At 39.9% G+C, this 22,968-nt stretch overlaps 2 protein-coding genes across 4 annotated transcripts in view; one reads left to right on the top strand and one right to left on the bottom strand.

The window, feature by feature from the left end:
* Acadsb (acyl-CoA dehydrogenase short/branched chain) overlaps positions 1-5,447 on the bottom strand; it is a 44,118-nt gene extending 38,671 nt beyond the window's left edge. Inside the window, exon 1 of the mRNA XM_060381234.1 lies at positions 5,326-5,447. Coding sequence (XP_060237217.1) covers positions 5,326-5,367 — 42 coding nt within the window. The 5' untranslated portion in view covers positions 5,368-5,447. The remainder of the gene's footprint in view (positions 1-5,325) is intronic.
* A 133-nt stretch (positions 5,448-5,580) lies between these two features.
* On the top strand, positions 5,581-22,356 carry Ikzf5 (IKAROS family zinc finger 5). Of its 3 annotated transcripts, XM_021660190.2 has the most exons (4): positions 5,581-5,703; positions 16,392-16,573; positions 18,714-18,896; positions 20,116-22,356. In XM_021660190.2, exons 2-4 carry the CDS (start codon positions 16,441-16,443, stop codon positions 21,057-21,059), a joined length of 1,260 nt encoding a protein of 419 aa, XP_021515865.1. In that variant the 5' UTR covers positions 5,581-5,703; positions 16,392-16,440; the 3' UTR covers positions 21,060-22,356. The 3 variants fall into 3 exon arrangements, with proteins under 3 accessions (XP_021515865.1, XP_060237230.1, XP_060237234.1); XM_060381247.1 differs by lacking the exon at positions 16,392-16,573 and having other exon boundaries at positions 5,600-5,703; XM_060381251.1 differs by lacking the exons at positions 5,581-5,703; positions 16,392-16,573 and adding an exon at positions 16,668-16,785.
* Positions 22,357-22,968: the final 612 nt, after the last annotated feature.

The following is a 22,968-nucleotide window of genomic DNA, read 5'->3' as shown; positions in this document are numbered from 1 at the left end:
GATGGGTAAATGCACTTATTTAAGACTTTCTTTTGTGACGGTAAGAGTTCATGCAACCTCTTCCACAGTGCAACAGAACATTCAGAACAACTTGAATCCATCTTCCAAAGGTATAGTCACTCATATTTGGGTCAGACAAAACTATCATCTTATTTTCTTTGGAGCAAGAGCTTGATTTTGTTTTAATACCTACAAGGTTGTTATTAGGAAAAAGATACCTTGTCCCAACTTTATAGCATTATACAGTTCTAAACCAGTGGTTCTCCAATGCATGAATTTGTTTCCAAGGGACACTGGCAATCTCTGGAGATACTCATAACTTTGGTAACTTATGATGGCACAGGCGACGCTAAGTATTTTATAACACAGAGGACAGTTCCCTACAATAGAGAATGAACTGGCCCTAAATGCCATCAGTGAGAAGCCTTGGTCTAGCCCTTAGGAAAGAAATGCAGGCAATGTAGGTCCAAGACAGCTAGTGTGCAAGGATGCTGAGAGAAGGTTTTTCTTGACAGAGATGATTTTTATGATTAATGGTTTTGGAATCAGAGAAAAAGAAAAGAGTAGAAAACAGAGGTACTTGCATCGGCAAAACAAACAAACAAAACCCTGTCATTTCTGCACTGAAGAAGATAATATTTTTTAAAACAAAAAGAATGTTAGTTGGGATTATGGGTAATCCTTTTGGCAACAGACACATAGAAAAGGGCCAAATAGATCTGTGAGTAATCTCTATAGTGGAGAAGTTGCCTAGATTTGAGAATCCAAAAGACTTTTACATGATACAGATATGCCATTAAAAAACATTCTATCTCTCTGTAGAATTACCACACTAGTTATCCTTATTCTATTTATTTACTTATTAATATATTTATTTATTTTTACATCCCTACCACAGTTTCCCTTCTCTCCTCCCAGTTCCTCTTCTAAATATTATTTCTAATCAAGCCGAGTATTTCTCTACCTATAGACTTTTATTGTCCTTTATTCTACCCCCATCTGCTGCTTTACTTAAACCTAAGCCATCCCTTCTTTGGATGGTCAGTTCAAGATCCATCTCCTATAAGCATATCTGCCCATACTATTTCTTCAACAGTAGCAATACTATTTTCTAATGTCCTAATAAATTCACTCAAAAAAAAAAAAAACACATATGCCCCATCTCCCCAATTAAAAACAATTCCACTGGTGTCAATGACCCTGTTGTAAACTTACACATCTCCAAGACTTGCCCACATGTTTTATAAAAAGACACCCTATCCTCTCAGTTTTACTGGTAAATGAGTTTTGCCTCTATCAATAGCTAGTATGTACTAAGTCTTTTTCACATGCAAGAATTCATTCTAAGTATATAATATACAATAGCTAACTTAAACTACTGTTCTCCCCCTTTGCAGAAAAGGAAATGGAAGGAGAGTGTGTAATTCATTTTTTAAAGTTATCGGGCTAAAAGATAATAGAGTTCAAACTCATCTTGATCTCAGGGCCTACAATATGCCAAGCAGTTCTAATCCACCTGCAAGAATGTAAAAGACCCAAGGTATAGGTGGGCAGCGCAGCCTCCTGGAACCTGAATGTTGTGAGAGTTGGAAGCATTGGGTATTGCTTTTGAATTCATTTGCGATTGAAACCGCTTACACTGACTTCAGAGGGTTCATAGAAAGAATGAAAATCACAGGCATAAAATACTGTCCCAGTCTATAATAAGCTCTTAACAGACTGTCTGCTTATATTTGAATAGGAACTACATTTAGCCATGGCTTATATTTCCCTACCTTGTTTTTCAACTTTTGTGGGTTTTTTTGTTCTTTGTCAACTTTTTATTGATTCTTTCTGAGTTTCACATCATGCACTCCAGCCCCACTCATCTCCCATCCTCTTGTATCTGCCCTCTGCAGTTGCACCCTCTCCCCAAAATTAAAAAAAAGAAAGAAAACAGACTAGAAAAAATCTTGTCCATGAAAGCTATAGTGTGTCACAGTGTGTACCTCCCACAGTGTACCTCTCTGTCCACACATCTTCACTTGCAAATGTTTATTGCAGTGAGTCATTGTTCTGGTTCTAGGCCTCTGTCTTCTGTTATACCATCAATCCTGGATCTTTACCATTGTTGCCCCGTGCCATGGATATCCTGCAGCTTTAGATCAGTAGGATAGGCCCTTTCACACACTGCAACAGTTCGCATATGATGCAGATGTTGGGGTGGAGCAACTCAAAGCCTTGGATTTGGGTCTGTGGTAGTTGAGCTAGTCAGCTTGGCTGCTTTCCTGTATCAGCACCATGAGGGTGAGCTCTCCAGCACTGCCTAGGCTAGCTTACCCAATGTTGCCATTGGCAGAGGCAGTGTCAGCTCATGCCCTTAGGCCAGCTCACCTGTACCCATACATCCAGAGTCAGCTTTGCTGCCCAGATGAGGAGCAGGGCTTACTTTTCTAAGTGTCACAGCCAGTGAGAGGCTGGGCCAGCTCTACCACCCTCAGACCCTCAGGGATGGCTCACCTGTGCCTTTACCAACAGGGTCAGGCCACATGGTATTGCCCAGGTGAGGTGCAGCCGGTGAGGGGCAGGGATAGTCCTCCCACCCTCATGATCTTGGGGCCAGCTTTACAGACTACAACAGTTGGCAAGGCACAAGGGGGTTAGGGCATTCCCTATCCCCACTGTACCTCATAGAAGGTGAGTGGTGGGACCAGCTCATGCCCTTAGGGCTAGCTCACCTCCTGCCCCCCCCACCCCCCGCTTCCACACCAGGGCCAGCTCTACTGTGCTGCCCATAGTGCAGGGCTTGCTCTCCTGAGTGCTGCAGCTGATGAGGGGCAGGCCAGCTCACCCATTCTCATGACCCCAGGACCACCTCTGGGGAGGTGCGGGATGAACCTTGCTGCTTCTTTCCGTAGAGTGAGGGATTACAGGTATATGTCACTTTCCTGGCTCATTTCTCTACTCTGTATGTCACTTTCATAGCAATCTATGTATTTTCACTGTGATTAAGTGCCTCTGAGGCTCTCAGCCTTCATAATCCTAAGGGCTAAGCTCCCAAATTCTTTAAAATAATATCCTTCACCAATTCCAACAGAATCAATAATTAAACCTAATTGTTATCAAACATCAAAAAAATTATCATTCCCTATTTGTTACAGCGCCCTTCTTTTCCTCCTAGATTCTAAAACTTGTATCCAAAGAGCCTCTCTGCCCTGTAATGATACCTGTCATTGCTCTCTCCTTTGTGCTCAGGGGAGTACTTTGAACCTGTTAGGATTTGTTCTACTGCTAAATAAATGACATGTGATTAGGCATATGTAGTTCTAAAATGGACTTATTGAACATACGTGTTTTAAAAGTATCTGTTATAGCACAGAGTGCCTCATGAACTGCAGTAAGGACATTTACTGAAAGCTGATGAGATGTTGGGCTCTTCTCAGTGTCTTACATGAACATTTAGTCCTCACAGCAACTCCATAGATAGGTATTGTTAGTTTTTCTTCCCATTTTACAAATCAGAAAACTGAGACTCAAAGAACTTAAACAGCTAGCTAAGTTTACGTCATAGAGCCTGGACTCTATATCTAAGCAGCTTGGCACCAGAACCCACTCTATTAACCATCACGCTACAACTGAAATTCAGTAAAATATACTAATTTGTGTAAAAGAGATCCAAAACCTCTGCAGGACTATAATGCGCAAATCCAAACAAAATACCTCTGTATTGTCTCCAGTGAAGGAGATGCAGCAGCAGTTTTGGTTAAAGTCACCTAATCCTTGTATAAAGTCTCTACACCTCAAGATTAAACTGCTACTTGTGAAGATGTTTATGAAAATTAAGTGAGATCAGAAGCTGGAAGGACACCAAGAACATATAAGCTACATAAACAGTGGATCAAACAGAAAAACCCGGACAACTTTCTTTCTTACATTATTATTAAGCAACGATTATAAAACAGTTATTATTATTAGATAATAATCATAAGAATCTTTCTCTAAACCTTTGTGACAATACACTACCATAACTTTACTAATTTTCTGAGCACCCCAGACTTGTAAAAACAAATAACCTTAATTATCTATAATGAAAGACAAAGAGGTGCAGAATACTGTCACCTCCAGGCATGAGAATAAAGAAACAGGAGAAGGGCCTTTGATTCATCGCAGTAAATGCAAAGGAAATATAAAAAGCAAACAATAAAGTCCCAATGAACTACGCATACTGACAACTTCAAGTGTGTCCAAATGTATTAAAGTTCTGGGGTGTGTGCTCTAAGAGGCCATTGATTATACAGAACAGAAAGATTTAATGTGGCAATGTTGATCCTGGCACAAGAACTTCGAATGAGCCAACAGCTTGTTCAATACACAGACAGTAAATCAACACAAATGTTACATAATTAGTTAGGTGTTGGTAAGCTTTAAGGTCTTTGAGATGGACCCTTCTCTTCTTCATCAGTGGCTTGTAAAACCAGAAAGGAATACTGCAGAATTTCGATTTCTGGGCAAAATAATAGGATATGAGTCTTATCTGGCTTGAGACTTGACATCTGCACAAGAAAATTTCAAGATTATTATCTAGCTGGAAGTTTTCCAGCTAACCAACACCACAACAAAGACACCTGGTTGTTCTTAATCCGAATGAACCTGTCAGTCACCTGAGCAGGAAAACGCCCTTCAGGAACACTGTCTATTTCAGGCACCTGAAGAAATAGCATAAAATCCAGCTAAAAATGTAAGTTGGCACAATGGTTCCTTTGGCCATTGCCCACTCCTTACTGGTGAGAATGTCTTCCGATATTCTGTCATACATTTTGTCTTCTGCACTGGGCTGTGTCTAATTCCAAGATCAGGGGGTCCAAGGGGGCAAAAGGAGGACAGAGAGATCCTAGTGACACAAAGGCTGGCCTGAGATCAAGTTTGAGGAAGGGTGCCAGAATGGGCTCTTGAGCCTCCCAGAGCCTAAGGTAGGTTCCCTCCAAGGGAGCCGCTCAGGTCCCAGTAGTGAGAGAAAGCCTAAGAAATGCTCTCCTAGAATGCTAAGTCCCAGGAATATGAAGTCCCTTCCAGCTGGACTGCTGAAGGGAAGAGGGTGACATTAGGCTCGACGACTAGGTTTAGATTTTAGCCATTAAAAAAAAAGTGTAACAATCATCAAAAAAAAATGTGGCATGAGCTGGGACCGATCCTCAAGGCTAGTCGGCGGTGTCCCGCCGGCCAAAGGTCTGAGGAGACCAGCTCCAGGCCCAAGGCTCGCTCCCCTAGCCCGTTAGGGGAAGATGACATCTCCAGGAATCAGGGTCGCTCTGGACCTCCCGAGACGGTCGCTTCGAACCCACTCACCTGCCCGCCAGCACGCCACAGCCGGAGCGCAGAGACCGCCATCCTTGCCTCAGGCAGGGTCGCTCCCTCAGCTTTCCACAAAACCCTGGTGCAAGACACCCTGGGCGGGGCGAGCCCGCGCCCTGCCCCTCCGCGCACCCACCCCTCACACACCCCCTCGAGTCCCCGCCCTCTTCCACCTACGGAACCCCAGGAGAGACATAAGGCCTCTCCACTTGCTCCCTACAGTTCGCTCACGCGAGACTTGGGCAAGGCGGGGGGGCGGGAGGGAACGGAGACACAACAAATATGGCGGCCGCGGCTGCGACGCTAATAAACGCCGAGGCGGTGGCAGCGGCCAACGAGGCTGCGGGGATTCTCCGGTGCAGCTGTCAGGAGGTGAGTAACGGGAAGCCAGCTCGTACGGCGGCGCCGCCGTTAAGCCGGGCGCGTTGACGGAACGGCGGGAGGTAGAAGTGCCGGGTTCCTCGCGGGCCGGCTGGCACAGCCGTAGCCTTTTCCACAGCCGAGGGTCGTGCGCGTCCCGTGGGCTGGCAGCGTGGTGACCCCGGACCTTCTTGGGTCGAGCGTGTAAGGGGTTGGGTCTGCCGCCCAGATGCTCGCGAGTGGGCGCCGTCGGGTGGGAGCTCGGAGGCGCAGGGTGGGGAGCTGCCTCCCGCTTTTGACAGGTGGCGAGCGGGGGAAAGCGCTCCCTCTGTGGCGAGTTCTGGGGGTGCCGGAGTCCGGGGTCCATCCCGGCCACCCCAGAGGGTGTTCCTCCGACGCCCGTCCTGGGCTGCTGTTGGGAAAGAGTTCCCAAGCCCTCGAGTTTTCCCTGGTGAACGCTCCAGGACTGGTTTCCACTGCCTGTACTTTTCCTGGGTTGGGAGCAGGTGAGGTCGGGGAGGATGTTGCGGCTCGGAGCTCTTCGGATTCATTCAGGATTTACGTCCCCGAGCGACTGTTGGGAGTGCTGTTGGATGCTCGGCGCAGCTCCTCAGCGGAGCATCGAAGGGCTCCATGTCTAACCGTGGATCCAAAGTATAGTGTGTTGCAGCTGCCAGTGACCACGTAGCCCATTTAGTGACTGACCCCTTTACGTGCTGGTCGGAACCCAACAGAGGAGTGACAAAGTGACAAGTGAGAGAGGCTATGTAGACTTCTTAAATTGCGAGATGCAGGGAAATTACATTAGAAGACACAAAATAAAAACAGCGGTTTAAAATAGCTGGACTACTTTAAAATGTTGTCTTGAGTTTATGTTGCCTTCAGCTCAGCTGAGGATGAGTGTTTTCTTGGAAGTTCTCTGCAGTGAATTGAGATGTTTGATGTTCTTTTCCTGTAATGGTCCCGTGTTTCCCAGGAAACCGTAACTATTGTACAATAAGATAATAACGATGGGAATCAGATATGCCCTTGTTGAGCTCTGGTGGCTGTTACAAGTTATTTCCCTAATATAGGGCTAGTGTACTTTTTAATGCAGCTGTACTTATTCAACAGTACTAAGCCTGACATTTCTGGATGTCTACTGCTAATCACTGAAATTAATATATTAAATGCGGAAAAGTAAAATCACCTTGGCAACATGATAGTAACACAAGTGCCTAGGATTTAATTGTGGGCCAACACCATACTTCACTATTGCGTTTTTTGTTTTGTTGGCTTAGGTTTTTTTTTTTTTTTTCCAGTTAATGCTAATGATACTCAAGGTATCTTATTAGTTTATTAAACCTGTAGTTGCTAGTAAAGTTTTGACTTGTGTGCCTTTCTTTGCAGACTTCTTTTGAATTTTAGTTGAAATTCCCTCCATGGTCTTTTGGAGTCCTTTGGTATGTCTCCAGAGTAAATTTCAATTATTCGACATTTCAGCAGTGTTGCAGTGGAAAGAAAAAGGTGAACTAATTTGGGGTAAAAAGGTTAGATTGTATGATTCATTTTTGGATTTCTTTTGATGTGGTTTCATTTCTGTTTACTTTTTAATATTATGTTTTCTGATTTCTCAGAAGATCCTAATCACAGTGTTTATACATTTAGAGTCTAGCTGAGCGACTCTGGAATGGTGTGCGAATTCTTTCTGAAGATCCATGTTATTTGTCTCAATTGTCAGGCTTCTTTACTAATAAATATTCTCTTGGAGAGTAAATATTTCAATGACCATAATCAATAGGTTATAGAAGTAAACACAGCTATTGAACTGTAAGCAACTTTATAGACCTGCCTAACCTCTGCGTTAAATTATCACATAAAAAGTTAGGCCTAAGTATTCTTCCTTACGATCAGTAACCCTTCAGTTTAAACATTTGTTTTTAAAAAATGCTAGATAAGTGAAGTATGCCGTACTGTTCCCTAATCAAGCTCTTTCAAATTTTCCATTAGTCTATGCAGAAGGCATATAAAAGAGCTTTGTGATTTAAATTTATTTTATTTCATTCATATGGATGTTTTGTCTACATAGATGTCTGTGCATCATGTGTATGCATGGTGCCCATGGAGGCCTGAAGAGGGCATTGGATTCCCTGGAAATCATGTTAGAGGTGGTGATAAGCCTCTGTGTGGGTGCTGGGAATCTAACCCAGGTCCTTTGCAGGAGCAGGCAGTGCTCTTAACTGGAGTCATCTCTCTAGAACCTTTGATATTTTTTTTGAAAGGTTCTACATATTTTATTTATCTACATATTTTTAGCTCATGTGGAACAGAAAAAAACAAACAAACAAATCAAATCCCCATTTAAATGCTGTACCAGGTTTTATTATCAGTTTTCATCCGAATCCCTTGTGGAATAGAACAATTCCTTTGTTTCTTGGCCTAGAATTGCTTGATTTTGGAATTGTCGTGAGAAAACATGATGAGAAGCATAGTTGCAGATGGCAGAGGAAAGAAGACCCTTTGATTTTTATATTACCTGTTTCATAGTTGTACTTATCTTCCAGCTTGAATCTTAACACCTCTTTTAAATAATTAATTCCTGATTAAAAGGTGTTTTATTGTATATGTGTGTACACACACATATATGGGACATATGGAATATTAATTCTTGGATTTTCCCCGCTATCTTGGGCAGTTTGTGTCTTATAAGTATTAGAAGTTGCTCTCCTCTTTTGTTGATGCAGTAGACATATGTCTTCATTCACACTATTATAACTAATTGCATGGACTGTGTCTTACAGGGTTTGTACTGCTGTGACAAAACAACAGGACTAGACGAGTTATGGTGATGCACACCTGTAATCCCAGCACTAGGGAGACAAGCAGGAGGCTCTCTGTGAGTTTGAGGCCAGCCTGCTCTGCAGAGTTCAGGACAGCCAGGGCTACGCAGAAAGACCCTAACTCAAACAAACAAACCAACAAACCATCACAACTAAAAGTAATTCAGGGAGAGTTCATTTTACCCTGTGTTTCTTTGTAACATTCCATCACTGAAGAATGTCAGGGCAGGAACTCAAGCAGGGCAGGAATTGTGGCACAGAAGCCATGGCTCTCCCTTAATGCTTACTGGCTTGCTTCTGATGGCTTGTTCAGCCTGCTTTTATACAACCCAGGACCACCTGCCAGGGATGGCACCTCCCACAGTGATGTGGCTCTGCCACATCAGTCAATAATCAAGACAGCCCACAGGCTTGTCTACTGGCTAATCTTACAGAAGCATTTTCTCAAACGATTCCTCTTCCTCCAGACATTGTGAATCTCAAGCTTTTAATTCTAGCACTCCTAGGGATCTCTGAGTTCAAGGTCAGCCTGGTCTACATAGTGAGTTCCAAACCAGCAAAAGCTACCCTAATGACACCCTGTTTGAAAACAAAGGTTCTTCTGGATTTGCCTGAATTTGTACCAGGCTGATAAAAGCCAACAGCAGGGACTAGGTGATTTAAACAAGCATTTGTTAAGCTTGGGAACTGGGAAGTTGAATTCGAGGTGCTAGCATATACGGGATATGGTTTCTGGTTGTATACATAGTGCAGAAAACAGAGAGCGAACTATTATTCTTAAGATCCTATTCTGATGCGGAAAACAGAGCAAACTATTATTCTGACGACTCTGCCTTCATAACGGATGTCATATTGTAGGTTAAAATCTCAACATAGAAATTTTCATTTGGAGCAGTATCAGTTAGCAAAGATATTAGGTTGGAATATAGCATCAGAATCTATAATAATATTAGGAATGCTTAAATATGTTTTTCTGATGACATTTTGCATTGAAAATTTGAGTAATTTCTTGGCTAACAAGTCCGAGGTTTTGAGTGCACAGACAGTTAAGAAGATAATGAAAAAAGAAATAAAAAGGAAAGGACGTGACTGCTTCTAGGTATGGTGGAGGGGAAAGTGTATTGTAGACATGTGGAAGAGCATAGCCAGAGTCAGACACATCTGAGAGTGGTCACTGCCCTAAGCCACAAGGAGAGAGGGGAGCGACGGGAGAAGGAAGAGAAGGAACCAGGTACAGCAGCCAGGAAGCCAAAGGTGCAAAAAGAGCAGGTGGCCAAAACTATTGGATTATATAGGGAAGGGCAGTCCAGCTGTCTAGGCTGGAGAGTTCAGGGTGTGTATGTTTTTGCTTTTTGGGGGATGGGGTAGGGGGGAGTATGCAAGCTAGGTAGACCTGTAACAGACAGGGACTGAGGGACACTGGGAGAACCTGGTGGCCAGATTCTTTTTGCTATATTAAGTTGTTACCTCAGCCATTTGTCCATGGTTTGAAACTTAGCAGATGCCATTCTGAAAGATGGTACATCCTGATTTTCTAACCTATATACAATAGATTGTCTCTCTGTATTCCCAGGGGATTTACTACAGGACCCCTTGTAGATACTAAAATCTGAGGATGTTCAATCTCTTAATAAAATGCAATAGTATTTGTATGTAATCTGTTACACATCCTTTTGTATACATTGTTTTGTTTTGTTTTTATGCATTGCTCAGATTCCTTGAATTCTCTTGCCTTAGCTACTGAGTGCTAGGTTTAAAGGCACAAACTGGCATTCCCTTTAAGTATTCTCCAGATTGCCTATACTTTATATTGCATAAGTCATTCCGATTCTGTATTCTTTAGGGGATGCCAAGTAAAGTGAGTCTAAATTGTTCAGGGTGCATTTTTAAAAATTTTAAATGTTTTTCCATTCACATTTGGTTGAATCCATGTGTATATATCATTTATATTATGTTTGTAGAGGTTTTAAAACTTGTCAGTTCTGAACAACATCCTCAGGTATCAGGTTATATATGGAGTTCTTTTTATTAACAGGATGGTTTAGACATGGATTTTTTTTTTTGAAAATCCATATTTTCTTTTTTATAGCAGGAAGTCATTTTTAGCTTCAGAGTTATTGTTTTTCCATATATTGTGCTTAGGGGTATTGACCTGAGATGTAGGAAGCTGGGGTTTGAGCCAAAGACTCCACTTGGTTTTAGGCATATATCATTTACATGAGTCTGTTTCATTGCCTACTACTGTGTAAATAGCTAGCTTGTCATGCCAGTTGCCCACAGATATATGTAATGTACATGATACAGGTCTAATGGATACAAAGATGCTTAGGGATGAAAGGTCACTTCGTTTTTAAATCACGGATGGATGTGCAGATTAAGCCATGTAAGTATGTTTGAATCCCGAATTCAGAAGCTGGTCTTCATGTTTGCAACATTTTCAGTTATTTCATTTGCATTCTTTTTTCTTTAATTCATCATGCATAATTGATAGCACCATATAATTTGTGGCAGAGAACACAGTGAAATTTGTAATGTGACAATGTGAATAGCTAAGACTGTCAAAATATGTCAGCCAAGCTCTGTAATTGGGCTCATTTCTGTCCTTAAACTTTAGTTGGATGTATAAAAATACCATTTTCTTCTGCTTGCCTATGGCAAGTCTAGTGTTTTTGTTGCATTGTCACATGTATCGCAGCATTGCTAAGCTTTCTAATCAAAATTAGGTAAGATTTGTCTTTCTTATTGAAGCACATTAAAGTACATTCTTTTTTGAGGGGCATGTATCATTTTGCAAATAAATTGATTGGCAAGAAGAAATTCTGAAGTGCAATGTAAAGAGTGAGATTTTTAATTATAGCTTTTGTGTATCTGTATATACATATGTATATGTATGTGTGTATTATGTATGCATGCACATGTACATGAATATGGAGACTAGAATTTGACATCAGGTGTCTTCTTGAATATCTTTCCACTTTATTTTTTGAGATAGGGTCTCTTATTTAACCTGCAAGGTCTAGGAATCCTCCTGTTTCCATCTCCCCAATGCTGAAGTTACAGGTGCCTTCTGACATGTCTGTCCTTTTTTGTGGATGCTAGGAATCTGAACAGATCCTAATACTTACAAGCTTCATTACTGACTGAGCCATCTCTTCAGCTCTATTTATAGCTCTTATAATCAGAACAGAGACCATTGATAGAGCCTCTTTGCTTTAACTATAGTTAAAAAAAAAAACAATCCTGGACATGAGTCATTTTAAAATTAGTATATCTTACTTGTACAAAGGGGTCTTAAATATGACATTTCTGTACATACTTATAATATGCTTTGATCATTTTTCTCTTCTATTATTACCCTTTTTTGGACCATCTAGCCTCTCTTTTCTACTTCTGTATTCCTAATAGTAAATAGCCCCCATTTACTCTCATGTTCTGTCTTATTTTTTTTAACTAAAAATATATTTATCTTTTTTTACTACCTTCTAAGTCCCCCCCCTTTAAATTTTAGAGACAGGGTCATCAAACTCACTGTGTAGTGTAGGCTGGCCTTGCAGTAATTCTACTGCCTCAAACCTTCTGAGTGCTAAATCACAAGTAAGCAAGACCTGGATGTTATTCATGATTATTTTGTTCATTGGCTGACTTGCTCATGTTTTGTAACTAAAAACAAATTTGAGAGAACAAATAATTAATATTAACTGCAGTTAAACAAATATGACACAACTAGTCAACATGGTAAGGTTGAGAAAGGTGAATAAGAAAAGGCAAGTGATTTAAAGAAATGATCTAATGGGATAAGAAAAGATAAACTTAGGAAATTGCAGGTAGACTTAGAAAGTTGCAAATGGGGATTTATGAGTTAGTTAATGGAGCCTGTTGGAAAAGCATGTTAAATGTATATAACTGGGACAATTTGACATTGTCTTTGGAAAAATTATTCTTTTGATTTTGTCTTAGACCACTCAAAAACAAAGGTCTGGATAAAATATGAAACATGAAAAATGTTTTTCAAGGAAATATTAAATACTGTATTCAAAGAAGATGGAAGCAAGGATATTCTAAATAGAACACAAACAGCAATAAAGTGTAAGAAGAAGAAAAAAATGAGTGTATTGGATTACATTAAAGACTTCTGTTCAGGAGGCTAGAGAGATGGCTCAGCAGTTAAGAGCACTTACTGCTTTTGTAAAGGACCCAGGCTCAGTTCCTAGCCCCTACATGGAGGCTTACAACCATCTACAAATCCATTCCATGTTCACCTGAACTTGTGAGCACCAGACATGTATGGTGTACATGCATCCATGCAGCAAATCTCTTCCATACATAAAGTAAAAACGAATCTAAATTTTGTAAAGCCACAAGAATCATGTTATTTTATATGTAAGTGTGTATGTGTGGTTTCAGGGAAGTTTTGCCACTTAGGATGATAACGCTACCTGCAGGAACCATAGACTAACACAAATTCCAGGACTAGGTATAAGAAACCTGCTTTTGGGTTGTTGGCCAGCTGAGTCCAAGAGGCTTTTCAAACAATATGGGCTGTTGCTGCTGCATTTGGTTACCTCTCAGAGGGTAGAAAAAAGTCCCAATTGCTGAAGACACCATGCACTTCAGATACAGGACTCAGAAGATTCAAACTGGATCTGACCTGAACACTTCCTCCCTGAAGACGAGCTTTGATAGTACCTGATGGTGCTGTGGAATCTGCCAAGGGAGGGATACAATCAGTAAACCTACCTAGCTGTGATGCCTTTGAACCGCAACAATGGCCAACATGTCATGCTATCCCAAAATGTTCAATAGTGGCAGTTATTGCTTGCCAGGAACCAACAGCTGTGTAATTGGACTCTAGGTCCACTCAACAGGAAGGAAATCATGCCTAGTAGTGAGTGAGGCCATGGCTATAGAAGAGTACCTCCTACTACTTAGTCCACTTCGGTAAACCATCATAACTTCCCCATAGCATTCTAAATACTCATCCTTATATCCATAGACAAATGTAGCTCTCAGTCCTCCTCAAAGAAGTTCCTCTTTTCAGCTGATGGAGACCATTGCAGAAAACCACAAGTGGTCAAAATGCAGAAAACAAGCAATCATGGGGTGCCCAGCCGTAGTGGATATGATATCTACAACACAGTTCCTGTACCCAAGGCTCAGGGAACATCTTAAAAGAGAAGGCAGAGAGATCATAAAAGCCAGTACCAGGAGATGTTCTGTGAAATTGTGTTTCCTAGAAACGAAAGGGAAGCTATACCCGTGATAACTCAAAAACATGGCTGTCTAAACAAGACCTGAACATTGGCAGCACCAATGTTAATGTGGAAGGGGGAATTCTCATGGGACCCATCCCTAGACAAAGGACTGCAGAAAACTAATGACTGCTGAGAGAGGGAGAATTAATATTCCTTAGGGCTAAGCCCCCTAATTGGTTATCCAATACCAAGTTGTGAACCCTGAAATTATATAAATACAAGCAATACTAAACAGACTTGAGAACATGAGAGGAGTTAGAGAGAGAAGGAGTTGGGGAGATGATGTGGTTATATTTTAATTAGAAAAAAAAAAGTTTTATCTACTTTTGCATGGCAGCATGCAGAGGGCATGCACAGGTCTAAGCCAGAAAAGTCCCAGCACTGAGAGAGGAAGTAGACACAAGCCCCATCCCTAACCCAGAAGCTGTATCCAATCAATAACCACTCACAAAAGAAAAGTTAGTTTTCCCCAACAGAGTTTTACTGGGTATACAAACAACTCTTAAGGACAGACCACATGCCCAGTAGTAGATGGCCAATACAAGTGAACTCAATGGCATTTTTGGAGTTTCCTTGTCTCATAATGTTTTGTCTGGACATTATTTATTTTTTAATTAATTTTATTTTTCGTTACAAGTCTTTTGCATATATGTTATGGTTTCCAGCCTCATGTTTTTATGGGATTTCAGTGTGTGTGTGTGTATGCATCTGTATGTATTTCTTGTGCTTTTTTGGGGGGAGGAGCTCTTTTTCTTGTGTATTATTTATTTTATTTTATTATTATTGTTTAGATGCCTGTTTGTATTCTAAAAAGAGAGAAAGAAAGGATGTGGATTTGGGTGGATGGATGGGGAGTTGAGGTATTGGGGGAGGGAAAACACTAATCAGAATATATCTTATAAAATTTATTTTTAATTAAAAAATACTTTTAAGTGCTCAACAGGAGACTTAGAGACAAAGCCTAAAGCATATAGTTCTTGTATTCCAATATTCCAATGATTATACTTTATAAATGAATTTTTAATTTAATTTGTGGGTGAAAAGCTTATCCAACTGGATTCTGTTTCAGTCCATGCTCATTTTCTTTTGATTAGTATTTAGTGCTGGTACTCTTATGATTGTATGTTAGTTGTACTGCCACTTGCTTTCAGAAAAGAATCTTACCTCTGCAATGTCATAGTTCTCATGTTTAAGAATAAATTCTATGCAGCCAGTCCTGAAGATACCTGATAAAACAGGATCAGATGAATGGGGAGGAGGTCCCCCCTATCAGTGGACTTGGAAAGGGGCACGGTGGAGATGAGGGAGGGAGGGAGGGACTGGGAGGGAATGAGGGATCGGGACACGGCTGGGATACAGAGTTAATAAAATGTAACTGATAAAAAAAAAAGAAAAGAAAAGAAAAAAGAATAAATTCTAAGGTATGTATTGTCCCAAACCCTATTTAAAAAATAAACATTCCCCTCAAAAAAAGAAATTATGAAGATATTTAAAATGCATATAATGAAGGATTTATATTGAAAATATTATGAAGAATTCTGATCTATTAGAAAAGACAGATGATCTATGGGAAAACTGATAGTCATTACTCAAAAGAATATGAGTTGTGACTCACAGACGTCATTAATCATCAATGAATATAAATCAAAACTGGTGTGATACTACAACATACCCTCCAGAATAGCCACAATCCTGTATGCTGGTGAGAGTATGAATACAGTAGCCTTACTCATGTACTAGTAGGAGAATAAATCAAAGACTGAAAAATTATTCGACATTGTTTAAAGCTGAATCTGAATATACTTTAATTCCAGTTCTCATATAGCCATCCCAAATGTGTAGATAGGTTTCTGGAATTTTTTTCCCTAACCTCAAATTATTTAATAATTATTGAATTATTTAATGTAAATTTATCTCTAATGGCTAGCAAAGATTATTCACTTCTCTATTGCTTAGATTTTTCTTGAAATCTAGCATGTCTGTAGAAAAGCTTAGAAGTCTTTAAGCTTTGTTTATTGGATTGTCAGAGTGCACAGGTCATGAACTCAACATTGATATGAAGAAATGGAAGGCTGTCAGTATCCCGGAAGTTCTTTTTATGTTCCTTCCAGTACTAGGCCCTATCTGCCATCGCAAGCGAGGGCTACACTCTCCTCATTTTTGGCACTGGATGTTAGTTTTATGTAGTCTTCAATAGGATCATATGCTAATAACCTTTGTCTACTTCTGCTGCCCAATATTATGATTGTGAGATGCATGTGTGTTGCCACATGCAGCTGAAGTTTGCTTGTTTTTACTGCTCTAACCCTGTGATTATGCTTCAACCAGTTCATGGTACTATTTGGCGGCCATTTGCGTAACTGGCAATATTTGACTGTTAATTCGTAAACTTTTCTTTTTTTCTGCCTTGTTAATTTTTTTCTCACTTTCTACAGCTCAGTTTAATTATTAAATCTGTTTCTCACTGTTTTGTATCTGTCTTGTTTAATTTTCTAGACAGCTTTTATTTTTCTGTTGCTGTGTACAATGTCTTATATAAAATCTTTTTGTTTATATAATTTTATTTTACATGTATTCTTCTTAAATAGTGTAAAATTATTTCTGGGTTTTTTATTTCCTTGTTTCTTAGATATAACAAACTTTCAACTTAAAAAAAAAAGAAAGAGAAAAGCACCAAGATGGGTGAAAAGAAACCAGAACCTTTGGACTTTGTAAAAGATTTCCAGGAATACCTGACACAGCAGACGCATCATGTGAACATGATTTCGGGATCAGTTAGTGGAGACAAAGAAGCAGAGACTCTTCAGGGAGGTAGATTTATTTTAATACTATTGAAACATTCACATTTGTAAGTGTATTAATGTTCATGTATATCTTTTCATTCTGTGAACATCAGTATCCACTAATGTAGATAATTTTTTTTTCTCTTTCTAGAAAGATGCAAGGCATTTTCTCCCTTCTTTTAACATGCACATTTTGCTGATTTAATGCAGTCTAGAGAACTGTTACAGTCTTGTTGAAAGGTTAGCGCTTCTAAATCCCTTGTCTGCCCTTCATATTGTTATTTGACAGTCAATTCAAAAAAACCCAGAGAATTTGTCCGTTAATCAACATGAGTTAGACCTGAGCCTCAACCAGGGATTTCTTCTCTTTAAGCGAAAGAAAGTTGGCTACATTCACCCATTCAAGAACAGAAACTACATTAGATGAAGCAAAGATTTGGTGAGACTGCTAGGGATGAAGTTTCTGTAGTTTATGGATCACATAAACCATTCTTAACCTAGCTCAGAGTCACCTGAGTACCACCCATGGGCCTCATCTAACTGCTTTCCAATAGCTTTGCAGTCCAAAAATTGCTTTTTACATTTAAAAAACTATTCAAAGAATACAAAAAGAATGTGTGTGTGTGTGTGTGTGTGTGTATAATGTGAAAATTATATGAAATTGAAATTTTATTGTTCATAAATAAACACATGCTTACTTACTTCTTTATACTTTCTAGCTTGTTTGTACTGCTGGGGACCGACATCTATTGCACACATTAGTGCTGTACAGTGAACTACATTCATCCCCAGCTTGCTTCTTTTTTATAGCTGCTTTTATGGTACAGAAGAGTTGGGTGTCGTGGTAGAGACAAAATCAACCTGGATTTAAGTGTTTACTATCTCAGCTCTATAGAGAACATTTGCTGGCCTCTGACCTAGATCTTATAAGCCATAAAAATACAGGGACTGGCAGCAGTGATCAGGTGTTATCCCCCAGAGTTGTGTTGGAAACATAAGTACCAGGTCCTGCTTGGATCTAGTGATTCAGTTTATTTTATTAAGATCTCCCAGTGAGTGATGCACACATCAAAATGTGTGTGTGCATCGGGGTCTTAGGAAAACAGTGGGAGAAAGCTTGGTCTCTCCAACTGGTTTCTTTTGGACCAATTTGCTGGACCAACTTGCCTGTGCCAGCAAAATGATTTTTGGTGAAGGGCAAAAGAAAAGTAATAGGGTTTGAACTGGGCATGTGAGAACTACACCTCCTGGCATCGAGTTGAAGTCCTGTTCCCGTGAAGAAGGAGGAATACAAATTTTGCCTCTTACTACTAATAGGAACAGATTCCAGGACTGGGATTCAAGAGGCCAGCATATATACATGTGTGGTTCTTAATTATGAGTACCTGCTCCTTCAGGTATACAAAGTTTGTCTGTTGAGATGAAAAGCAAACACCCAAACATTTTAATTCTGAAATTCTTAGAGTCCTTACATCAGCGCTCTCAGATGCCTTGTTTTTCTTGTTGTGCTTAATTAGAATTTTAAGGTTCTAAATGTAACTTGGATTCTAGAACACAAGTAACTGACTAATATCCCATAATTGTTTTTAGAGCAAAAGAAATTGAGTCAGTGTCTTAGAGCTGCTAATTAAAAATGTAGTCATGACCAGTATCATAGACACTACACCTGTGTGTGGCTTGTGATCTCATACTTGAAGGATCTCTTTATTCCTTTACATCTTACATGTTTTCTTCAAAAGCATGTGCGAGTTGATAAGATGTAAATTTAAATAATTTGAAGGGCTGAAGAGATCTCTGCTCTTCCAGAGGTCCTGAGTTCAATTCCCAGAAACCACATAGTGGTTCACAACCATTTATAATGAAATCTGGTGCCCTCTTCTGTCATGCAGGGGTATATTCAGATAGAACAGTGTATACATAATAAATAAATCTTTTTAAAAAAGGACTGGCAAACATTAAAAAAAATAATTTGAGGTCCTCTTTAAAGGTTCTTAGAATATAATTCTATTTTGTATAAACTTTGTTGCAGTTCAAGAAGTCTGAATTGTTTTATGAATTAAACTCTTGGGAAGGAAGCTATCATTGTGTAGACGATCTTCAACCACCATGTCTAAACTGCTGAACTAAGTTGATTCTGAGGTGCATGATTTCTTTGCTTTTGTTTACAGCTGGAACAGATGGTGATCAAAATGGACTTGATCACCCATCTGTTGAAGTTTCCCTGGATGAAAACTCAGGAATGTTAGTAGACGGGTTTGAAAGGACCTTCGATGGAAAGCTCAAGTGTCGGTACTGCAACTATGCCAGCAAAGGGACAGCCCGGCTCATCGAGCACATCAGGATCCACACAGGTGATAGAGAGAGGCCCTGCAGTGCAGGTCCACATAGTTCTCATGGTTCCAAACAAGGCTCAGCAAAGCTTGTTGTTGGCCAGTAACTCCTTTTTTTTTTTTTTTTTTTAAACAAAGTGGTAGCTTAAAGGCCTACAAATACTGGAAAAGAGAGCTTTATCCTCCTCTGCATTCTCCTGCTTGATCTACATACTCTTTTACTGTCATTCTGCTGTGGGTTAGAGAGTTTACTGCTTTGCTTTTCTGTTCACAATAATGTTTGAACTGTAGAGAAGAGAAAGGCTCTTATACAGTTGCAGAGTGTACTTGCTACACCCATATGTCTTAGCCACCCCGTTGAGAAACCTTCCTAAGGATGCCTTGCCCTCACCCAAGCCCAGGTATCTTTCCTGTGTGCTCTATACCAGTCTGTGCCTCTTCATTACATCATGGCAACCTGAAAGCTTCCTGAGGACATCCAAAGGCCATTTTTGTACCCCACAGAGCTAGCAGGTATCTGGAATGTGCTAGGTGCTCTGTCCTTGTCAGATGAATGACTCTGGTCTCTCTGAACTAGAATAGGAAAGTGAAGGAGAAGCCCTACCAGTTTCAAAGGGTATGTCCCATAACTCATATTTGGACCAGGAGTTCATTTTGATTTTGAATTTTCTGGTTTATATAAAGACTGCATTTTTTTTGCAGGGTGGTTCTTCTCCTTGAAAAAAAAAAAGTATTTATGCATAGATAGATCTGTGAACATATATTTGAAAGATACTGTTGACAAAAAAAAAAAAAAGAAAAACTTTTTGAGGGGGGTGGTTCGAGACCGGGTTTCTCTGTGTAGCCCTCACTGTCCTGTAACTCACTCTGTAGACCAGGCTGTCTTGAACTCACAAACATCTGCCTGCCTCTGCCTCCTTAAAGGCATATGCCATAGCTACCTGGCTGATAAATCTTTATTGTGTGGGGAATATTTTTTTTTTCTCCCAGTTCAGTTGAAGCTGTAATGGTTTTCATAGCAAATAGAATCACAATATATATCACAAGTTGTTGCTAATGAATTCTTAAGATTTACCTTAGTTTTTAGTTTTCTTTGCAGATTTTACAAGCCTAATACACAATTATGCACTTCTGCAAAGCATTTTATTTTTTGCATCAATTCCTACATCCAGTGGACAAATATCAAAAGTCCTATAAATGAGCCATCCTGCAGTTTCTCCCATTTCTCTCCCCTACACAGGTGAGAAACCTCACAGGTGTCACTTATGTCCATTTGCATCTGCTTATGAGCGCCATCTGGAAGCCCACATGCGTTCTCATACTGGGGAGAAACCATACAAATGTGAATTATGTTCCTTCCGCTGCAGTGACCGAAGTAACCTGTCCCATCATCGAAGGCGCAAACACAAAATGGTACCAATTAAAGGTACCAGGTCTTCCTTAAGCAGCAAGAAAATGTGGGGAGTTTTACAAAAGAAAACAAGCAATCTGGGGTATAGCAGAAGAGCACTAATCAACTTAAGTCCACCTTCCATGGTGGTCCAGAAACCAGACTACCTTAATGACTTCACTCACGAAATCCCAAATATTCAGACTGATTCCTACGAAACCATGGCTAAAACTACACCAACTGGTGGCCTGCCACGGGATCCCCAAGAACTCATGGTTGACAACCCTTTGAATCAGCTTTCTACTTTAGCAGGACAGCTGTCCAGCTTACCACCAGAAAACCAAAACCCTGCTTCCCCTGATGTAGTTCCCTGCCCTGATGAAAAGCCTTTCATGATTCAGCAGCCCTCTGCCCAGGCAGTAGTCTCTGCTGTGTCAGCAAGTATTCCTCAGAGCTCCTCCCCCACCAGTCCAGAACCTCGGCCATCACATAGTCAGAGGAACTACAGTCCAGTGGCAGGGCCAAGCAGTGAACCAAGTGCCCACACCAGTACCCCCAGCATAGGAAACAGCCAGCCAAGCACTCCAGCTCCAACCCTGCCGGTCCAGGATCCTCAGCTTCTACACCACTGCCAGCACTGTGATATGTACTTTGCAGACAATATCCTTTACACTATTCACATGGGATGCCATGGGTATGAAAATCCTTTTCAGTGTAATATATGTGGATGCAAATGTAAAAACAAGTATGATTTTGCTTGTCATTTTGCAAGAGGGCAACATAACCAGCACTGAATATCATCAACATTGTTCTCACTTGGTTTGGCCTTTTGGGGGTTTGTAGTTTGCTCTTTAGTTTTGATCATCCCTAATAAGGTATCTGCTCACTTAAAATTTATACATTCTATTCATAAAATAGAAGTTTGATAGTGAAAAGGGGTTTTGTTAACTTTTCATAAAAGTCTGGTCAGGATTATTTATGCATTAGATAGTCAGATGCATTGATATATATATATAATTTTTTTTTTTCATTTAGACCTGTAAGAGTTGAAGTACAGTTGTAATCTTACCAGGTGTTCAGTTTTCTACACTTGTTCTTAAGGACTCCCAGGGTTATCTGTACTCTTGATGCTTCAGTATATATATTACAGCTAAATATTCTTTCTGCCATATTTCAGAATGGCACAATAAACTTCTCATAAAATCTTTTACAACATTTCAGTGTTTATAGAAAAACTGCCTTCAAGTTTGCTCTTAATTAAAACTATTTTTGTTCACATAACTTAAGTTGAACTAGTTTCATTATAACCAAAACCAGTAGTTATTTCAGTATAATAAGTCTTTTTAAGGGGAAATATAAAACAGTTGTTTTCAAATTTGAATTATAAAAATGAAAGTTTTGGAAGTAGAAATTTGGGGCTAAATTGAAAATTGTGTTTGGTATTTGAGATATCTGTTCATTTAATTGTCTAGTTTAAACATGTTTTTCATATATATAATATATATATATATTTGAGTATTATTTTAAAGCCACAGGTAAATATACTAGAGTGCTAGATGCCTTTTTCAATCTGAATCTTTCACTTAAATTCTCCATTCATTTATTACTGGTGTGAGGTAAGATTGACCACCATACAGATTTGTTCTTCCTAGTCTTTGATGACCAAAGAGGAAGTGGAACTCATCCTTCTTATTAAGATGCTTCAAAACAATCTCCAAAGTTTCCTTTTTTGCCTTTTGTACATTTATATTGCCCATAATGTCCAAGAAGGGTGGGAATAGAAACCCAGAAAAATATGATGAGGAAATAGCTATAAAACAGAGATCATTCCCGAACAGATCCTGATTTCCTCTGTAGAGTAGGCAATGTAAAGTACTTTCTGTGAGTCTTCATGGACAGTGACAGTGGGATAGTCACCATAGTGGGAAAGGATAAGGAGTGAAAGTTATTATAAAGCACATTTAAATGTGACATTTAATTTGTTTATAATTAGAGTGGTTCATTTTACACAGGAAGCTGTTATTTTTGTATTGTGTAATAAGTAGTTTACTCTAAAGAGAGCCTGACAAAACAATAAAACATTGTCACTTACATTGGTTTCTGTGTACTTTGCAAATTTTTCATTTGGTTAATATCTTGAAAATATTCCTAATTGGCTTCTTAAAGACTATCCTGTCAAGCATTTATTAACCAAAAATGGCCTCTTAAGTAAGTAAGAGGGAAATATTGATGGTGTCTACCCATTAAGCCCCAAGTGCCCTGTTAGTGTATCTGTGCCCTCCAGTGCTAGAAAGCCATTCAGAGGGTGCCTGTGCTCACATAACCAGTCTTGGCTCACCCCAACTGCACTGTTAAAGCACAGCACCAAAGACACTTTCTCTGTGACCCTAACGTTCCAGTGATTTTGATCTGTAGTTTAAATCCCTCACTAGATTAGTTTTAGTGCAACACTTTGCAAATACATAACTTGACTGTCATGATTATCAGCATCCCAAAAGAAACAGGTTGTTTGAAAACTTTGCTCTTTTTTATGTTTGATTCAGCTTAAAGCAATACCCCCAAATAGACAAGGAAAACTTCCCTGAAAGAGGAAGAAGCCCGGTGTAGTGCTGCAGACCTGTAGTCCCAGCTCTTGGGAAGCTGAGGCAGGAAGTTTGCTAGTGCCCAAAAGTTCCCTGCCAGGCTGGGCAGTACTGCAAGACA

This window comes from Meriones unguiculatus, chromosome 1 (genome assembly GCF_030254825.1).
Source record: "Meriones unguiculatus strain TT.TT164.6M chromosome 1, Bangor_MerUng_6.1, whole genome shotgun sequence".
Lineage (NCBI taxonomy): Eukaryota > Metazoa > Chordata > Mammalia > Rodentia > Muridae > Meriones > Meriones unguiculatus.
The sequence above is the reverse complement of the archived record's forward strand: the minus strand, read 5'-3'. Positions and strand labels throughout refer to the sequence as shown.

Coding starts and splice junctions, on each gene's coding strand:
- Ikzf5 (XM_021660190.2), top strand. CDS start 16,441: ATGGGTGAAAAGAAACCAGAACCTTTGGACTTTGTAAAAGATTTCCAG. Junction 16,574..18,713: donor AGCAGAGACTCTTCAGGGAG/GTAGATTTATTT, acceptor TTTTGTTTACAG/CTGGAACAGATGGTGATCAA. Junction 18,897..20,115: donor GCACATCAGGATCCACACAG/GTGATAGAGAGA, acceptor TCCCCTACACAG/GTGAGAAACCTCACAGGTGT.